Raw genomic sequence first — 21,995 nt, forward strand, 5'->3', positions numbered from 1 at the left:
TCTCCCCTGGGCTTGGGAGCTTGCAAGAGGTTCCGGACTAGGTGAACGACAGGCACGAACAGACGAACCCTCGGACGCAACACTGTAACACTTTGCGCATATCACTTTATTGATTTTCTGTTTTGCACTTATTTCACTGAAATCGAAACTTTTACCGATTTCTACCTGAAACACGCAATTCTACCCTTCATTAAAAGGTAGTAATTGCAAAATCAGTCGTATAATGCAGCTCATTAATACTAGCAAAAAACAGAAAACATATATAAAGATAAAAAATTCAGTGGCTGGGAAAGAGACTAAACACTAGTTCAAATAAACTACGTTTACAATCTCTCACCGCACATAGCCTGGGGACAAGAATAAAACCCTAGAAACGTTTTACCTTCCTCCCCGTACAGAGACTAGGGACGAGAGAAACACGAGAACAACGTTACCCGCTTGAACGGAACGTTTTCTCTCCTCCTCTCCCTCCGTCTCTATCTCTCTCTCTCTTTCTCTCTTGATTTCGCACCTAAGAGAAGAGCCCAATTATATATCGTCAAAAAAAAACATGTTATTTGACTAAAGGAAAAAACTGAAAGGTTTTCCAAATAAAAAGTTCCTTTAATTTAGAATTTAAACATTTAAGCTAAGAAAGAATGAACAAAACGTCAGAATCGATTTACTCTTACTGCAAAGTGAAACCGTGATACACTCTCTCTCTATCGTAACGATAGAGCGCATGTTGAACGTTCTGAACGTCAACAACTGCGTAGTCTTAAAAACTAAACGTTAGTTCATCTTTGAAAACAGTACGAAGACTATCAAAGAAATTCTTTCAAAAAACATTAAATTTAAAAAGTTTTAAATTCTTTAAAGGCTAAATATGATATAACGGGCTCAACGTTGATTAACTTCGGTTCCAAGTTAGGACCGCCTACTATCAGGAAAGGTCGCATATAAACAAAACATAAAAATTTATTTTTATATGTTTATAATAAATGGAAAGTTAATCGAAGAGGCCTAATAAAGGCGGAGAGATATAAAATATATAGATATATAACGTGTTAAGCAAAATTACTAAAAACCTAAACACACTTCCGTCTAAGGGAAGGGTCGGCCATTTAAAAGTGAAAGAGAGTCCATACTCTCTTTGTCACCATAATTAAATCTATCCAAAACGAGTTCAAGTTTTGAGATGAAGATAAAACACCTGCATAGCAAAAGCTCAAAACTAGAATAGTGTACTTCACCAAATAGTTGTGAAAACAAATCCAGTTAGTAACAGCGAATTAGTAGGTCTTGCCGGTAGCCCGACAGAGAGAAAATTGGTTCTGTGTTTACATTGAGTACTGAGTACCTGCTCGACAGATGGCGCTGTTGATGTACACCCCCTACCTGCATAGCGATCGCTGGCGTATTTTGAACGTAGAGTTTTCTGTCGAGCAACAGAGTTGCAGCCTATATAATCACCGGCTAAGTTTAATATTGAAAAATAAGTGATTTGTTCCTACACGAAATACAAAACAATCATCCTTTAAGTAGAGAGACCCACTGCTTGGTGGGTTGGCATTCCCCCTAGAACAGAACTGGTTTGATTCTTTTTCTTCACTAGAAATGCCAATCTACCTGATCCTGTACGGGAGCAAAGGATTTGACTCCAGCAGCTTCCTATCTGTCTATCATTGGGATGAATAGAATGATAAGGACTGCCCTGTCCAAGGAGGGTTCCCTTTTCCCAAAGGGGATAGCAGTCCAGAATAATATACCTGGCATATAATTATCAACAGGTTGATAAATATTCCACCATCGTCCCCCTCGTCTAAGGCGTATGGAGAAGAACTTCTCTAAGTTCTAAAGAATGGAGGCTAGAAGTGTAGTTTACAAGCATGAAGAGCCAACATGTGTAATGCCTCAACCACTTCATCCCTATAAGAGGGGCAGGAAGAAAGGAGGAGAGGAGAAAGTCTTCCGGCATTCATTCCACACTTACACCTATCTGTTAAGACAAGATGCTTTCCATCCTGCATGGGAGCTGGGCTTGCAACACAAATAATTGAGCAGCCACCACAATACCAAGTGCAAAGGCATTAAGGGGCTTCTTGGTACTACTGAAGATTAATCCCTTGAATCTACATACCATATGGAACCATAAAGACAAATGCAAAGGAAACGGGGCAAATACCCACATATTAAAATCGTCAAGCAATGTACTGGAGACTTTTACATTTTTCTTGGTATAAACGGGATATAATGATTTGTCTCAAGTTTGCAGACTTGATGAAAGGCTAAAACAAAACATCTATCTGGAACTGGGTAAATTTAGAACTTGCTGAATTGCTTACATTTGCTTAAATGCCCTCTGTAAACTTTGATCTAAGCAAAAGTTTACAGTCTTTACAAAATCATAAGGAAAAGATACGTATTCTCCATTCAATACTGTATAAAAAAGGCACTAACAGGACATATACTGTACAGTGAACCCTCGCTACTTCGCGGTTCGACCATCGCGGATTCACCACTTCGCGGATTTTTTCCATAACCCATATATATACAGTAATATATATATATATATATATATATGTATGCATGTATTTATGTATATATGTAGGTATGTATATGTGTATACATATAAATATATATATATATACACACACACACACATATATATATATATATATATATATATATATATATATATATATATATATATATATATCTATATATCTAAAGTAGGGAGATGTGATGTAGTTCTAAGGGAAAAGTATGGGAAATATGTCTGGGTAATAAGCAAAGCTCTACCTCCAGTTTGTTTCTACATTATGATCAGAGATAAATGTAAACAAAACATTGGTTGCCATTTTTTATCGTGCTTTTTAGCATGTTTAGGAAATGCATGATATAAAATCACCTTTAATATTTGTGCCTGTTTTAGTTTAGGGTACTGTAGTACATGCATTAAGTGTTCTGTACATTAAAGGGTAGTTTGTTAACAGTACTACGTACAAGGGAAGGTTTTAAAAGTCTGAATATACATGTTGAATAAATAGGTAAATATGGTGTCACTACTTCGCGGATTTTCACCTATCGCGGCCGCGACTGGAACCTATCTACCGCGATAAACGAGGGTTCACTGTATACAGAAATGAATGATCTGCTATCATAAATAAAAAGTGATAAACTAAGAGAAATATATTCAAGACCTTACGTGAATGGAATCGGTTCAATGCAAGGCCTTTCATCATACTTTTCTTCCCAATTACCATTCCAGCCTTCAGCATAGTGTTGCAAGATGTATGCTGCGTCCACTGTTACACCCTTTACTAAAATAAGACAAAAAGAATAATGAATATACCCTGACTGGATTACATATAGATTAGGATTATCATTTTAGATATACTGTAATTCTATATTGTAAAGTTAAAAATGAGAACAAAATTTATAAGAAAATGAACTAGGTACAGTATTTCAAAAGTGCTTACCAGCAAAAACTACCCATCCTGGGTCCTGCCTTATCACTAACTCGCTGAACATTTTAAAGTGTACATACATATTCCATTTCCACTGATGACATTTTTTTCAAGGGTGAAAAAAAATTCCCAGTAAGGGTACATGATATTGTATAATATGTTATTTTCCTTAGTAAAATAAATTTTTGAATATACTTACCCGATGATCATGTAGCTGCAACTCTGTTGCCCGACAGAAAAAACCTACGGTCGGGATACGCCAGCGATCGCTATACAGGTGGGGGTGTACAACAACAGCGCCATCTGTCGAGTAGGTACTCAGGTACTTCTTGTCAACAAGAACCAATTTTCTCCTCGGTCCACTGGGTCTCTATGGGGAGGAAGGGAGGGTCCTTAAATTCATGATCATCGGGTAAGTATATTCAAAAATTTATTTTACTAAGGAAAATAACATTTTTCAATATTAATCTTACCCGATGATCATGTAGCTGATTCACACCCAGGGGGGTGGGTGGAGACCAGCATACTGTACATGTTAACATTAGAAGCTAAGTATCCCGTATTTCATTTTAGCAGTTATTCAAAATAACAAACATAAAATAAATAAGTACCTGGTAAGGAAGTCGACTTGAACCATTACTCTGCCTTTTTAAGTACGTCTTCCTTACTGAGCTTCGCGATCCTCTTAGGATGCTGAGCGACTCCTAGGTGCTGAAGTATGAAGGGCTGCAACCCATACTAAAGGACCTCATCACAACCTCTAATCTAGGCGCTTCTCAAGAAAGAATTTGACCACCCGCCAAATCAACCAGGATGCGAAAGGCTTCTTAGCCTTCCGTACAACCCAAAAACAACAATAAAAAGCATTTCAAGAGAAAGATTAAAAAAGGTTATGGGATTATGGGAATGTAGTGGTTGAGCCCTCACCTACTACTGCACTCGCTGCTACGAATGGTCCCAGAGTGTAGCAGTTCTCGTAAAGAGACTGGACATCTTTAAGGTAAAATGATGCGAACACTGACTTGCTTCTCCAATAGGTTGCATCCATTACACTCTGCAGAGAACGGTTCTGTTTGAAGGCCACTGAAGTAGCGACAGCTCTAACTTCATGTGTCCTTACCTTCAGCAAAGCATGGTCTTCCTCATTCAGATGAGAATGAGCTTCTCTAATCAAAAGCCTGATGTAATAAGAAACTGCGTTCTTCGACATCGGTAAAGAAGGTTTCTTAATAGAACACCATAAAGCTTCTGATTGTCCTCGTAATGGCTTTGTACGTCTTAAATAGTACTTAAGAGCTCTTACTGGGCATAGTACTCTCTCTTGTTCGTTTCCAACCAAATTGGACAGGCTTGGAATCTCGAACGATTTGGGCCAAGGACGAGAAGGGAGCTCGTTTTTAGCTAAAAAACCAAGCTGTCAGGAACATGTAGCCGTTTCAGATGTAAAACCTATGTTCCTGCTGAAGGCGTGTATCTCACTGACTCTTTTAGCTGTTGCTAAGCAAACGAGGAAAAGAGTCTTCAAAGTGAGATCTTTAAAAGAGGCTGATTGAAGCGGTTCGAACCTTGCTGACATCAGGAACCTTAAAACCACGTCTAAGTTCCAACCTGGTGTGGCTAACCGACGCTCCTTTGAGGTCTCAAAAGACTTAAGGAGGTCCTGTAGATCTTTGTTGGTGGAAAGATCTAAGCCTCTGTGGCGGAAGACTGCTGCCAACATGCTTCTGTAACCTTTGATCATAGGAGCTGATAGGGATCTTACATTCCTTAGGTGTAAAAGGAAGTCAGCTATCTGCGTTACAGAGGTACTGGTTGAGGAAACTGAATTCGCCTTGCACCAGCTTCGGAAGACTTCCCATTTTGACTGGTAGACCTTGAGAGTGGATGTCCTCCTTGCTCTGGCAATCGCTCTGGCTGCCTCCTTCGAAAAGCCTCTAGCTCTTGAGAGTCTTTCGATAGTCTGAAGGCTGTCAGACGAAGAGCGTGGAGGCTTGGGTGTACCTTCTTTACGTGCGGCTGACGCAGAAGGTCCACTCTTAGAGGAAGAGTCCTGGGAACGTCTACTATCCATTGCAGTACCTCGGTGAACCATTCTCTCGCGGGCCAGAGGGGAGCAACCAACGTCAACCGTGTCCCTTCGTGAGAGGCGAACTTCTGCAGTACCTTGTTGACAATCTTGAACGGGGGGAACGCATAAAGGTCTAGATGGGACCAATCCAGAAGAAAGGCATCTACGTGAACTGCTGCTGGGTCCGGAATCGGTGAGCAATAATTTGGGAGCCTCTTGGTCATCGAGGTAGCGAACAGATCTATGGTGGGCTGACCCCACAGGGCCCATAGTCTGCTGCAAACATTCTTGTGAAGGGTCCACCCTGTGGGGATGACCTGACCCTTCCGGCTGAGGCGGTCTGCCATGACATTCATGTCGCCTTGAATGAACCTCGTTACAAGCGATATCTTTCGATCTCTTGACCAGGTGAGGAGGTCCCTTGCGATCTCGAACAACTTCCTCGAATGAGTCCCTCCTTGCTTGGAGATGTACGCCAAGGCTGTAGTGTTGTCGGAGTTCACCTCCACCACCTTGCCTAGAAGGAGGGACTTGAAGCTTCTCAAGGCCAGATGAACTGCCAGTAGCTCCTTGCAGTTGATGTGAAGTGCTCTTTGATCCGGATTCCACGTGCCCGAGCATTCCCGTCCGTCCAGTGTCGCACCCCAGCCCGTGTCCGATGCGTCCGAGAAGAGAAGGTGGTCGGGGGTCTGAACAGCCAGTGGTAGACCTTCCTTGAGAAGAATGCTGTTCTTCCACCAAGTCAGTGCAGACTTCATCTCTTCGGATATAGGAACTGAGACCGCTTCTAGCGTCATGTCCTTTCTCCAGTGAGCAGCTAGATGATACTGAAGGGGTCGGAGGTGGAGTCTCCCTAACGCGATGAACTGGGCCAGCGATGAAAGCGTCCCTGTTAGACTCATCCACTGTCTGACTGAACATCGGTTCCTTTTCAGCATGCTCTGGATGCATTCTTGGGCTTGACTGATTCTGGGGGCCGACGGAAAAGCCCGAAAAGCTCGACTCTGAATCTCCATACCTAGATAGACTATAGTTTGGGATGGGACGAGTTGGGACTTTTCTATATTGACCAGGAGACCCAATTCCTTGGTCAGATCCATAGTCCATTTGAGATTCTCCAGACAGCGACGACTTGACGCAGCTCTTAAAAGCCAGTCGTCCAAATAGAGGGAGGCTCTGATGTCTGCCAAATGCAGGAATTTGGCAATATTCCTCATCAGTTTGGTAAACACTAGAGGTGCCGTGCTTAGGCCAAAGCACAGGGCTTGGAACTGGTAAACCACCTTCCCAAAGACGAACCTTAGGAAAGGTTGGGAGTCTGGATGGACGGGGACGTGAAAGTACGCGTCCTTTAGGTCCAACGAGACCATCCAGTCTTCCTTCCTGACCGATGCTAGCACCGACTTCGTCGTCTCCATGGTGAACGTCTGCTTGGTGACAAAAGCATTGAGAGCACTGACGTCCAGCACCGGTCTCCACCCTCCTGTCTTCTTCGCTACTAAGAAGAGACGGTTGTAGAAGCCCGGGGATTGATGGTCCCGGACTATGACTACCGCTCCCTTTTGTAGCAAGAGAGACACCTCTTGCTGTAAAGCTAGCCTCTTGTCCTCCTCTTTGTACCTGGGAGAGAGGTCGATGGGAGTAGTTGCTAGAGGGGGCTTGCGCAAGAATGGAATCCTGTACCCCTCTCTTAGCAACTTCACAGACTGTGCGTCTGCACCCCTGTTCTCCCAGGCCTGCCAGTAGTTCTTGAGCCTGGCTCCCACTGCTGTCTGGAGAGGTTGGCAGTCAGACTCTGCCTTTTGAGGACTTGGAACCCTTCTTCTTTTTGCCACGTTGACTGTCGGCACGGGTACCTCCTCTGCTGGAGGTTCTGCCACGAAAGGGCGGAATGAACCTAGACGCTGGTGTGTCCATCCTAGGTCTAGGCACGGAAGGTAAAGCTGTGACTTTACGTGCGGATGACGCCACCAGGTCATGGGTATCCTTCTGGATCAACGAGGCGGCAATCCCCTTGATCAGCTCTTCCGGAAAGAGACACTTGGAAAGCGGAGCAAACATCAACTCCGACTTCTGACATGGAGTGATCCCCGCAGACAAGAAGGAGCAAAGGTGATCTCGCTTCTTAAGAACTCCAGACACGTACGAAGCCGCAAGCTCGCCAGACCCATCCCGAATGGCTTTGTCCATGCATGACATGATGAGCATGGCAGAGTCCTTATCCGAAGGGGAGGTCTTACTGCTTAACGCTCCCAAACACCAGTCCAGGAAGTTGAAGATCTCAAAAGCACGAAAAACTCCCTTCAAAAGATGGTCCATGTCTGAAAAGGTCCAGCAAATCTTAGAGCGTCTCATAGCCAGCCTGCGGGGAGAGTCTACCAGACTTGAGAAGTCGCCCTGGGCAGAGGCAGGAACTCCCAAGCCGGGATCTTCTCCCGTGGCATACCAGACGCTAGATTTGGAAGCAAGCTTGGTCGGTGGAAAGATGAAGGATGTCTTCCCAAGTTGCTTCTTGGACTGCAACCACTCTCCCAGTACCCTTAAAGCTCTCTTGGATGAGCGCGCGAGTACGAGCTTCGTAAAGGCAGGAGCTGCTGACTGCATGCCTAAAGCGAACTCAGAGGGAGGTGAGCGCGGGGTTGCAGACACAAACTGGTCCGGATACAACTCCCTAAACAGGGCAAGGACCTTCCTAAAGTCTAAGGAGGGAGGCGTAGTCTTGGGTTCCTCTATGTCGGAGTGTTGATCGTCCAAATGAGCAGCTTCGTCGTCATCAGAGACTCCTTCATCCGAATACTGAGGAGGAAGCGGCAAAGGAGGAGAAGAAAGCTGAACGGCTGAATCCGGCAGCACGGGTGCATGCGTAGCCGCACTGGATCCAACATCATGCCGCTGCTGGTCAGTCTGAGAGCTGGCAACAACAAAAGCGGGGTGATGGTGCGTGGTGGGGACTGCCGTGGGTTGCGGAGACTGCCGCATTGCGTCAAAACACGGCAGCTTGACAGCACCTTCCCACTGCTGATGCGGTAGCTCACGCATGTCAACGGAGGGTGCCGCACGTCGGCTAATGTCAACATGCGTCTGGCAGGGTCGACTGCGCATCGGTGGTGGAGCTCTCACAGCCGGAGTGTGGGAGCAGGCAGCCGCAGTGTCTGCTGAGCGCACAACCGTGGCAGGTTGTAGGTTAACAGGTGCAGTGTCAACCTTCTCAGCACGATACTCCTGCATGAAGGAAGCAAGCTGAGTCTGCATAGACTGCAGCATAGACCACTTAGGGTCTACAGTGGTTGGTGCGGCAACAGACGGAGTGATTGCCTGCTGCGGAACCACTCTACCTCTCTTGGGAGGTGTGCAGTCTTCGGAAGACTGCGGCGAGTCCGAACTGACCCAGTGGCTACACCTGGGCCGTTGGACTCGCTCGGAAGGGACCTTGCGCTTGAGAGGTCGTGAGACCTTGGTCCAGCGTTTCTGCCTAGAAACTTCTTCCACAGACGAGGAATGAATGGGCTCACTCGTCTGTTTGTGGATGGGACGATCTCTGCAAGATACGTCCGCAACCACTGAGGGTACATCCGTACGCTGATCAAGGCCTGTCGAACCCTTTGGTCCTTCGACAATGCTTCTCCCCTGGGCTTGGGAGCTTGCAAGAGGTCCCAGACTGGGAGGACGACTGGCACGAACAGATGCACCCTCATGCGTAACACTGACACTGACACTTTTCACCGCACTTGCACTCACTACACTTCCCACTGCACTTTTCTTTTTCAACTCTTTGACATCGGCCAAGAGTTGATTGCGGTCATTAGCTAATGACTCCACTCTGTCACCAAGAGCCTGAATGGCACGCATCATGTCCGCCATCGAGGGTTGAGAGCTAGTAGAAGGGTCGGGAGTCACCACTACAGGGGAAGGAATAGGTTGAGGGGCATGGGGAGAGGAAAAATCAAAAGAGCGAGACGAACTCCTCCTGATCCTATCCTTCTCTAGCCTACGTGCATTCTTAAGGAATTCATTAAAATCGAATTCCGAAAGCCCAGCGCATTCCTCACATCGATCTTCCAATTGACAGGATTTACCCCTACAATTGGAACAAACGGTGTGAGGATCTATAGAGGCCTTCGGAAGACGCCTAGAACAGTCCCTAGCGCTACACTGCCTGTACTTGGGGACTTGAGTATGGTCAGACATCTTGAATTAGCCAAGGGGGGAATCCAAAATCTATCAAAGTCGTCAACAATTAATCCAAAACTAATCAAAAAAGCTTGATAAGCTAATGATAATAACTCCTGTACAGTGAACCCTCGTTTATCGCGGTAGATAGGTTCCAGTCGCGGCCGCGATAGGTGAAAATCCGCGAAGTAGTGACACCATATTTACCTATTTATTCAACATGTATATTCAGACTTTTAAAACCTTCCCTTGTACGTAGTACTGTTAACAAACTACCCTTTAATGTACAGAACACTTAATGCATGTACTACAGTACCCTAAACTAAAACAGGCACAAATATTAAAGGTGATTTTATATCATGCATTTCCTAAACATGCTAAAAAGCACGATAAAAAATGGCAACCAATGTTTTGTTTACATTTATCTCTGATCATAATGTAGAAACAAACTGGAGGTAGAGCTTTGCTTATTACCCAGACATATTTCCCATACTTTTCCCTTAGAACTACATCACATCTTCCTACTTTAGATATATATATATATATATATATATATATATATATATATATATATATATATATATATATATATATATGTGTGTGTGTGTATATATATATATATATATATATATATATATATATATATATATATATATATATATATATATATATATATATATATATATATATATATATATATATATATATTTATATGTATACACATATACATACCTACATATATACATAAATACATGCATACATATATATATATATATATATATATATATATATATATATATATATATATATATATATATATATATATATATATATATATATATATATTACTGTATATACTGTATATGGGTTATGGAAAAAATCCGCGAAGTGGTGAATCCGCGATGGTCGAACCGCGAAGTAGCGAGGGTTCACTGTACAGCGAAAGCTAATATCTAGAGAGAATACATCACCAAAAAGCGTGAAATCAACTCCAGAAACAACAGCGTATCAAGTAGGTCTTGCCGGTGGCACGACAGAGGAAAAATTGGTTCTTGTTGACAAGAAGTACCTGAGTACCTCCTCGACAGATGGCGCTGTTGTTGTACACCCCCACCTGTATAGCGATCGCTGGCGTATCCCGACCGTAGGTTTTTTCTGTCGGGCAACAGAGTTGCAGCTACATGATCATCGGGTAAGATTAATATTGAAAATTGCTGATTATAAAGGTAAATGAAAAAACTATTACCTCCAGTATAGATTGCTCATTCATTAGCATGGCTAAAGTTTTAACATTCTCTTTTGCACTAAAACACAAAACAAACACCAACAACTACAATGTTTTCAGCTCCCAAAGTGAAGATTAAACTTTTATTAAGAAAAACAATTGTGCAAATGAAGGAATGTTAATCATATCAATAAGTTGTCGCAGAATTGCAAATGTGAGCCAAGTTAACTACCTTTGCAAGCTATCAATTCAGAATTAGTAAACTGTTGCCACTTGCCTTTAAGAAAATCACTCAATTCCATGACAGGTATCCATCGATTCAGACTACTTAGGTCGAAAAAACTACTCCATGGGAAGTATTTTCCACGCTGAGTATTTTTCCAGTGATAAAAATTTCCCCAAGGTGGAAGAACCTGAGAATAAAAGGAATTTTATATTGTGTATAACTCTTGAACTTTTGAAAGTAAATATAAGAAATTTATATATTTGTCTATTCAAGAAAATTCTCTCCATAAGTTACATCATGTTTTTCACATCCTCAAAAATGCTGTATATACATTAAAGAATAAACATCTAGCTATCTCTTATGGCAATTCCCCCAATTTTGGGAGGTAGCAGACATAAAAAAAAAGGTAATATTTTCATCATTGTTCCTCCTTACTAGACGAGGTACTCAGCCAAGTTTGATTGGTACTGCTAGGGTACCACAGCCTACTCTCCCCCTTCCCCCACCAAAAAGGAAGCTTCATATGGTAACTCCCCTACTACTGCTACCTCAGCAGCCCGAGGCAGCAGCGTGGCCTATCGAAATTGTCAATCTCTCACCATTCATTTCTATTCATAGCATGCTCCTTTTGTCTCTCTCACATCTATCCTCCTATCACCCAAAGCTTTCTTTACTCATTCTATCTACCCAATCCTTGGCCTTCCTCTTGCATTTCTCCAATCAACTCTTGCATTCATCACCTTCTTCAGCAGGCAACATTTTTCCATCTTTCTTACATGGCCAAACCACCTCAACACATTCATACCCACTCTAGCTACTAATTCATTTCTCACACCAGTTCTCACATTTACTACTTCATTCCTAACCCTATCCAATCGAGATACACCAGCCATAATCCTCAGATACTTTATCTCAAAGACATTCAATTTCTGTCTACGTCACTTTCGTTTCCCACAACTCTGACCCATACATAACAGTTTGTACAATCACATTCTCATACTCAGCTCTCTATACATTTATCCCTAGCTCCCTATTCTTTACCACTCCCTTCACTGGTTCACTGCCCACAACACTTTACATCTTTCATTCACTCTTTGAAGTACATCTGCTTTCACTACACCATTTTCAGCAACAACAGAACAAAATACTTAAAGCTAATCTTTTTTCTCAAGTAACACTCCTTTCAACATGACATTCAATCTAGCACCCCTCTCCCTGCTCGTGCATCTCATAACCTGACACTTAGCCACATTGACACATAACTTCCTTCTCTCACACACCCTTCCAAACTCTGCCACTAATCGACACGGCTTCTCCTCCTAGTCTGCAACCAATACAGTATCATCCGCAAACAACAACTGATTCACCTCCCACCCATGATCACTCTCATCTATCAGTTTCAATTCACAACCAATCACTCAAGCATTAACCTCACTCACCGCTCCATCAACAAACAAATTGAACAACCATGGCGACATCACACATCCCTGTCTCAGCCCCACTCTCACTGGAAACCACTCACTCACTTCATTCCCTATCCTAATACACGCTTTATTGCTTATGTATAAACTCTTCACTGCTTGCAACAAACTTCTACCAATTCCATATAACCACATCACATCCCTATCAACTCTATCACAGGCTTTCTCCAGATCTATAAATGCCAAATATACCTCCTTACCTTTTGCTAAATATTTCTCTCGTACCTGCCTAACTATAAAAATCTGCTCATACATCCCCTACCTCTTCTAAAGCCACCTTGCAAGATTGCATCCTCCATTTCATCTTTGATCCTATTAATTAACTCTACAATACACTTTTCCAACCACACTCAACAAACAATACCCATAGATTTACAACACTCCCGCACATCTCCCTTAACTTTGCATAGTGGAACAATACACACACACACACCCAGGCCACTGGCACCCTTGACAACATAAAACAAAATATTATACAATTTCACCAACCATTTCAGCACAGTCACACGACTTCCTTCAACATCTCAACCATAACATCATCCATACCAAGTGCTTTTCCTGCTCTCGTTTCATCTAATGCTCTCTTCATTTCCTCTCTTGTAATCTCTCTCATTCTCATCTCCCATCACTGATACCTCAACACCTCCAACAGCAATTATAACTGCCTCCTTATCATCCTCAACATTCAGCAACCTGTCAAAATATTCAGCCCATCTTTTTCTTGCTTCATCTCCTTTCTACCACCTTCCATTTTCATCTTTCACCATCTCTTCACTCCTCGATCCACCCTTCCTTACTCTCTTCACTTCTTTCCAAAATGTCTTATTCTCTTCATATGAACTACCCAATCCTTGACCCCACCTCCAGTCAGCCACCCTCTTTACCTCAGCTACCTTCCGTTTCACTTTCACATTTTCTCCTAACATCTATTTCTTGCTCAATATAGTATATCTAATAAACAAGACACATAAGATAACCTGTTTAATCATAAACCAATCAGCTTTTATGAACCTATACTGTAGTACAGTACGAGGGGGGTTATCTACTGTGTTAGGCGACCACTCGTAGGCTATGATCAGTGAGTCAGTAGGTTGTGAATGGACCCACCCTAGAGCAACAAGCATTCCGGATTCTCGATCTTCACGGCTGTCTCTGTTGCCTAAACCCCATGAATACGGAGGGGCAACTCTATTATAACAGGATTTTCTTTCAAGGGGTTATGCATGAACTGAGTTATCCCCACTACTTTCTGTCATGTGCATTTTCTACCTAAATTCCCATCTAACTTAGGTCTTCATCTTCTTGACTTTCTGAGCTGCCTACACGTCTTCATCGTGCTCCATCCATTTCTACTAAGCACTTTTCTTACAATTCCTACTTCTCCCATTCTCAACCCCTGCCAATCTACTTACCAATCCTATCGGCACCAAATCTTTCAACATTAACGCTTGAGAATTTAAGAGGATTTTCACAATTTCTAAATCTATAGAGACAAGATATAACAGATCAATGTACAGTAGTACTAAATGTAGAGAATCCATTTTGCCATGATTCATTGTCATAGAGTTGTAATTTTGTTTTCTGAGGTGTCTTTCTCTCATTTTTAATCACACTGCAGTGCATTTACAACACTCTTTGGTGTGTGAAAAACATACACAAGTACGGTAATTAAAAAGGGATTAAGTAGTGAAGGAAAAGGTAAAGTTGTAAACATGCATTATAAATGGTAAAAGATAAAGGTTCTGAACAATATCTGGAGATGAAAATCTCAACATAACTAAAGCACGCTATGTTATGTACTTTAGTTTTAAGGTTTTCTCCTTCATTAGCACAATGAAATGGTAACCAGATAGTATTTAAAAGGTTGTCAGGCTGTTAAAAATCCACGAGTAGACACTTATGCACTAATGAATGGATGGACAGGCAATTTCATATAGCATGTACTGTAGTGGAGATGTGTGTGGAAAATGTTTTGATAGTTGTTTCCATGTTCAACTTTATAAAATGCAAAAAAAATGTACTTCTTACTGAATCCTAAAATTGGCCTCTTGTAAATATGACAGATCCAAAATTGTTTTTGAATTCATGAGCTCTATATACACAAGAACTCTCTTTTTTGGAGGATGAATACAATGCAACATTTGCAACTTACCAGACAGACACTTAGTATCTACTAGAGAGACCTAAATTTTATTGACATCTTGATGACAAAATGATATTTTAATTATAAAATAAATTTTTGAATATACTTACCCGGTGAATATATTATAGCTGCAACTCTGCGGCTCGACAGACAACATACTCAAAAAAACTCGCGAGCGATCGCTATGCAGGTTGCGGGTGTGCCCACCAGCGCCAACTGTCGGCCAGATACCACTCTTGTATGTAAACAAAACCTTCAATTCTTCTCGTCCCGCTGCGCCTCTATTGGGGAGGAAGGGAGGGTCATTTAATTTATATATTCACCGGGTAAGTATATTCAAAAATTTATTTTATAATTAAAATATCATTTTTAAATATTAAACTTAGCCGGTGAATATATAATAGCTGATTCACACCCAAGGAGGTGGGTAGAGACCAGAGTTAATATGTTTACAGCGTATAAGCTAAGAGTTTTTTCATTTTGACAGTTATCAATATAACAAAACCAAAATAAATAGGTACCTGGTAAGGAAGTTGACTTAGACGATTACTCTGCCTTGTAAGTCTGTCTTCCTCACGGAGCCCAGCGATCCTCTTAGGATGCTGACAGACTCCCAGGAGCTGAAGTATCAAGGGCTGCAACCCATACAACAGGACCTCATCAAACCCCTAATCTGGGCGCTCTCAAGAAATGACTTTGACCACCCGCCAAATCAACCAGGATGCGAAAGGCTTCTTAGCCTTCCGAACAACCCATAAAAACAATATGTTATTTTCCTTAGTAAAATAAATTTTTGAATATACTGTACTTACCCGGTGATCATGTAGCTGCAGCTCTGCTGCCCGACAGAAAAAACCTATGGGCGGGATACGCCAGCGATCGCTATACAGGTGGGGGTGTACAACAACAGCGCCATCTGTCGAGTAGGTACTCAGGTACTTCTTGTCAACAAGAACCAATTTTCTCCTCGGTCCACTGGGTCTCTATGGGGAGGAAGGGAGGGTCCTTTAATTCATGATCACCGGGTAAGTATATTCAAAAATTTATTTTACTAAGGAAAATAACATTTTTCAATATTAATCTTACCCGGTGATCATGTAGCTGATTCACACCCAGGGGGGTGGGTGGAGACCAGCATACATGTTAACAATAGAAGCTAAGTATCCCGTATTTCATTTTAGCAGTTATTCAAAATAACAAACATAAAATAAATAAGTACCTGGTAAGGAAGTCGACTTGAACAATTACTCTGCCTTTTTAAGTACGTCTTCCTTACTGAGCCTAGCGATCCTCTTAGGATGCTGAGCGACTCCTAGGTGCTGAAGTATGAAGGGCTGCAACCCATACTAAAGGACCTCATCACAACCTCTAATCTCGGCGCTTCTCAAGAAAGAATTTGACCACCCGCCAAATCAACCAGGATGCGAAAGGCTTCTTAGCCTTCCGTACAACCCAAAAACAACAATAAAAAGCATTTCAAGAGAAAGATTAAAAAAAGGTTATGGGATTATGGGAATGTAGTGGTTGAGCCCTCACCTACTACTGCAGTCGCTGCTACGAATGGTCCCAGGGTGTAGCAGTTCTCGTAAAGAGACTGGACATCTTTAAGGTAAAATGATGCGAACACTGACTTGCTTCTCCAATAGGTTGCATCCATTACACTCTGCAGAGATCTGTTTTGTTTGAAGGCCACTGAAGTAGCGACAGCTCTAACTTCATGTGTCCTTACCTTCAGCAAAGCATGGTCTTCCTCATTCAGATGAGAATGGGCTTCTCTAATCAAAAGTCTGATGTAATAAGAGACAGCGTTCTTCGACATCGGTAAAGCAGGTTTCTTAATAGAACACCATAAAGCTTCTGATTGTCCTCGTAATGGCTTCGTACGTCTTAAATAGTACTTAAGAGCTCTTACTGGGCATAGTACTCTCTCTTGTTCGTTTCCAACCAAACTGGACAGACTTGGAATCTCGAACGATTTGGGCCAAGGACGAGAAGGGAGCTCGTTTTTAGCTAAAAAACCAAGCTGTAAGGAACATGTAGCCGTTTCAGATGTAAATCCTATGTTCCTGCTGAAGGCGTGTATCTCACTGACTCTTTTAGCTGTTGCTAAGCAAACGAGGAAAAGAGTCTTCAAAGTGAGATCTTTAAAAGAGGCTGATTGAAGCGGTTCGAACCTTGCTGACATCAGGAACCTTAACACCACGTCTAAGTTCCAACCTGGTGTGGCTAACCGACGCTCCTTTGAGGTCTCAAAAGACTTAAGGAGGTCTTGCAGATCTTTGTTGGTGGAAAGATCTAAGCCTCTGTGGCGGAAGACTGCTGCCAACATGCTTCTGTAACCTTTGATCGTAGGAGCTGATAGGGATCTTACATTCCTTAGGTGTAAAAGGAAGTCAGCTATCAGCGTTACAGAGGTACTGGTTGAGGATACTGAATTCGCCTTGCACCAGCTTCGGAAGACTTCCCATTTTGACTGGTAGACCTTGAGAGTGGATGTCCTCCTTGCTCTGGCAATCGCTCTGGCTGCCTCCTTCGAAAAGCCTCTAGCTCTTGAGAGTCTTTCGATAGTCTGAAGGCAGTCAGACGAAGAGCGTGGAGGCTTGGGTGTACCTTCTTTACGTGCGGCTGACGCAGAAGGTCCACTCTTAGAGGAAGAGTCCTGGGAACGTCTACTAGCCATTGCAGTACCTCGGTGAACCATTCTCTCGCGGGCCAGAGGGGAGCAACCAACGTCAACCTTGTCCCTTCGTGAGAGGCGAACTTCTGCAGTACCTTGTTGACAATCTTGAACGGGGGGAACGCATAAAGGTCTAGATGGGACCAATCCAGAAGAAAGGCATCTACGTGAACTGCTGCTGGGTCCGGAATCGGTGAGCAATAATTTGGGAGCCTCTTGGTCATCGAGGTAGCGAACAGATCTATGGTGGGCTGACCCCACAGGGCCCATAGTCTGTTGCAAACATTCTTGTGAAGGGTCCATTCTGTAGGGATGATCTGACCCTTCCGGCTGAGGCGGTCTGCCATGACATTCATGTCGCCTTGAATGAACCTCGTTACAAGCGATATCTTTCGATCTCTTGACCAGGTGAGGAGGTCCCTTGCGATCTCGAACAACGTCCTCGAATGAGTCCCTCCTTGCTTGGAGATGTACGCCAAGGCTGTAGTGTTGTCGGAGTTCACCTCCACCACCTTGCCTAGAAGGAGGGACTTGAAGCTTCTCAAGGCCAGATGAACTGCCAGCAGCTCCTTGCAGTTGATGTGTAGTGCTCTTTGATCCGGATTCCACGTGCCCGAGCATTCCCGACCGTCCAGTGTCGCACCCCAGCCCGTGTCCGATGCGTCCGAGAAGAGAAGGTGGTCGGGGGTCTGAACAGCCAGTGGTAGACCTTCCTTGAGAAGAATGTTGTTCTTCCACCAAGTCAGTGCAGACTTCATCTCTTCGGATATAGGAACTGAGACCGCTTCTAGCGTCATGTCCCTTCTCCAGTGAGCAGCTAGGTGATACTGAAGGGGTCAGAGGTGGAGTCTCCCTAACGCGATGAACTGGTCCAGCGATGAAAGCGTCCCTATTAGACTCATCCACTGTCTGACTGAACATCGGTTCCTTTTCAGCATGCTCTGGATGCATTCTTGGGCTTGACTGATTCTGGGGGCCGACGGAAAAGCCCGAAAAGCTCGACTCTGAATCTCCATACCTAGATAGACTATAGTTTGGGATGGGACGAGTTGGGACTTTTCTATATTGACCAGGAGACCCAATTCCTTGGTCAGATCCATAGTCCATTTGAGATTCTCCAGACAGCGACGACTTGACGCAGCTCTTAAAAGCCAGTCGTCCAAATAGAGGGAGGCTCTGATGTCTGCCAAATGCAGGAATTTGGCAATATTCCTCATCAGTTTGGTAAACACTAGAGGTGCCGTGCTTAGGCCAAAGCACAGGGCTTGGAACTGGTAAACCACCTTCCCAAAGACGAACCTTAGGAAAGGTTGGGAGTCTGGGTGGATGGGGACGTGAAAGTACGCGTCCTTTAGGTCTAACGAGACCATCCAGTCTTCCTTCCTGACCGATGCTAGCACCGACTTCGTCGTCTCCATGGTGAACGTCTGCTTGGTGACAAAGACATTTAGAGCACTGACGTCCAGCACCGGTCTCCACCCTCCTGTCTTCTTCGCTACTAAGAAGAGACGGTTGTAGAAGCCCGGGGATTGATGGTCCCGGACTATGACTACCGCTCCCTTTTGTAGCAAGAGAGACACCTCTTGCTGTAAAGCTAGCCTCTTGTCCTCCTCTCTGTACCTGGGAGAGAGGTCGATGGGAGTTGTTGCTAGAGGGGGCTTGCGCAAGAATGGAATCCTGTACCCCTCTCTGAGTAACTTCACAGACTGTGCGTCTGCACCCCTGTTCTCCCAGGCCTGCCAGTAGTTCTTGAGCCTGGCTCCCACTGCTGTCTGGAGAAGAAGGCAGTCAGACTCTGCCTTTTGAGGACTTGGAACCCTTCTTCTTTTTGCCACGTTGACTATCGGCACGGGTACCTCCTCTGCTGGAGGTTCTGCCACGAAAGGGCGGAATGAACCTAGACGCTGGTGTGTCCATCCTAGGTCTAGGCACGGAAGGTAAAGCTGTGACTTTACGTGCGGATGACGCCACCAGGTCATGGGTGTCTTTCTGGATCAACGAGGCGGCAATCCCCTTGATCAGCTCTTCAGGAAAGAGACACTTGGATAGCGGAGCAAACATCAGCTATGACTTCTGACATGGTGTGATCCCCGCCGACAAGAAGGAGCAAAGGTGATCTCGCTTCTTAAGAACTCCAGACACGAAAGAAGCCGCAAGCTCGCCAAATCCATCCCGAATGGCTTTGTCCATGCATGACATGATGAGCATGGCAGAGTCCTTATCCGAAGGGGAGGTCTTTCTGCTCAACGCTCCCAAACACCAGTCCAGGAAGTTGAAGATCTCAAACGCACGGAAAACTACCTTTAAAAGATGGTCCATGTCCGAAAAGGTCCAGCAAATCTTGGAGCGTCTCATAGCCAGTCTGCGGGGAGAGTCTACCAGACTTGAGAAGTCGCCCTGGGCAGAGGCAGGAACTCCCAAGCCGAGATCTTCTCCCGTGGCATACCAGACGCTAGATTTGGAAGCAAGCTTGGTGGGGGGAAAGATGAAGGACGTCTTCCCAAGTTGCTTCTTGGCCTGCAACCACTCTCCCAGTACCCTTAAAGCTCTCTTGGATGAGCGCGCGAGTACGAGCTTCGTAAAGGCAGGAGCTGCTGACTGCATGCCTAAAGCAAACTCAGAGGGAGGTGAGCGTGGGGCTGCAGACACGAACTGGTCCGGATACAACTCCCTAAACAGAGCAAGAACTTTCCTAAAGTCTAAGGAGGGAGGCGTAGTCTTGGGTTCATCTATGTCGGAGTGTTGATCATCCAAATGAGCAGCTTCGTCGTCATCAGAGATTCCTTCATCCGAATGCTGAGGAGGAAGCGGCAAAGGAGGAGAAGAAAGCTGAACGGCTGAATCCGGCAGCACGGGTGCATGCGTAGCTGCACTGGATCCAACATCATGCCGCTGCTGGTCAGTCTGAGAGCTGGCAACAACAAAAGCGGAGTGGTGGTGCGTGGTGGGGACTGCCGTGGGTTGCGGAGACTGCCGCATTGCGTCAAAACACGGCAGCTTGACAGCACCTTCCCACTGCTGATGCGGTAGCTCACGCATGTCAACGGAGGGTGCCGCATGTCGGCTAACGTCAACATGCGTCTGGCAGGGTCGACTGCGCATCGGTGGTGGAGCTCTCACAGCCGGAGTGTGGGAGCAGGCAGCCGCAGTGTCAGCTGAGCGCACAACCGTGGCAGGTTGTGGGTTAACGGGTGCAGCTTCAACCTTCTCAGCACGATACTCCTGCATGAAGGAAGCTAGCTGAGTCTGCATAGACTGCAGCAAAGACCACTTAGGGTCTACAGCGGTTGGTGCAGCAACAGACGGAGTTATTGCCTGCTGCGGAACCACTCTACCTCTCTTGGGAGGTGTGCAGTCTTCGGAAGACTGCGGCGAGTCCGAACTGACCCAGTGGCTACACCTGGGCCGTTGGACTCGCTCGGAAGGGACCTTGCGCTTGAGAGGTCGTGAGACCTTGGTCCAGCGTTTCTGACGAGAAACTACCTCCGCAGACTAGGAATGAATGGGCTCACTCGTCTGTTTGTGGGTGGGACGATCTCTGCAAGATACGTCCGCAACCACTGAGGGTACATCTGTACGCTGATCAAGGCCTGTCGAACCCTTTGGTCCTTCGACATTGCTTCTCCCCTGGGCTTGGGAGCTTGCAAGAGGTCCCGGACTGGGAGGACGACTGGCACGAACAGATGCACCCTCATGCGTAACACTGACACTGACACTTTTCACCGCACTTGCACTCACTACACTTCCCACTGCACTTTTCTCTTTCAACTCTTTGACATCGGCCAAGAGTTGATTGCGGTCATTAGCTAATGACTCCACTCTGTCACCAAGAGCCTGAATGGCACGCATCATGTCCGCCATCGAGGGTTGAGAGCTAGTAGAAGGGTCGGGAGTCACCACTACAGGGGAAGGAATAGGTTGAGGGGCATGGGGAGAGGAAAAATCAAAAGAGCGAGACGAACTCCTCCTGATCCTATCCTTCTCTAGCCTACGTGCATTCTTAAGGAATTCATTAAAATCGAATTCCGAAAGCCCAGCGCATTCCTCACATCGATCTTCCAATTGACAGGATTTACCCCTACAATTGGAACAAACGGTGTGAGGATCTATAGAGGCCTTCGGAAGACGCCTAGAACAGTCCCTAGCGCTACACTGCCTGTACTTGGGGACTTGAGTATGGTCAGACATCTTGAATTAGCCAAGGGGGGAATCCAAAATCTATCAAAGTCGTCAACAATTAATCCAAAACTAATCAAAAAAGCTTGATAAGCTAATGATAATAACTCCTGTACAGCGAAAGCTAATATCTAGAGAGAATACATCACCAAAAAGCGTGAAATCAACTCCAGAAACAACAGCGTATCAAGTAGGTCTTGCCGGTGGCACGACAGAGGAAAAATTGGTTCTTGTTGACAAGAAGTACCTGAATACCTACTCGACAGATGGCGCTGTTGTTGTACACCCCCACCTGTATAGCGATCGCTGGCGTATCCCGACCGTAGGTTTTTTCTGTCGGGCAACAGAGTTGCAGCTACATGATCATCGGGTAAGATTAA

General features: G+C 44.5%; 1 protein-coding gene across 1 annotated transcript in view; it reads right to left on the minus strand.

The window, feature by feature from the left end:
• LOC137628838 (GDP-fucose protein O-fucosyltransferase 2-like) overlaps positions 1-21,995 on the minus strand; it is a 103,778-nt gene that overhangs the window by 72,109 nt on the left and 9,674 nt on the right. The window contains exons 3-4 of the mRNA XM_068360083.1: positions 11,190-11,325; positions 3,188-3,302 (exon numbers count right to left, since the gene is read on the minus strand). Of these exons, the coding sequence (XP_068216184.1) occupies positions 3,188-3,302; positions 11,190-11,325 (251 nt within the window). The remainder of the gene's footprint in view (positions 1-3,187; positions 3,303-11,189; positions 11,326-21,995) is intronic.

The sequence above is a fragment of the Palaemon carinicauda genome, chromosome 2 (assembly GCF_036898095.1).
Source record: "Palaemon carinicauda isolate YSFRI2023 chromosome 2, ASM3689809v2, whole genome shotgun sequence".
NCBI classification, from domain to species: domain Eukaryota; kingdom Metazoa; phylum Arthropoda; class Malacostraca; order Decapoda; family Palaemonidae; genus Palaemon; species Palaemon carinicauda.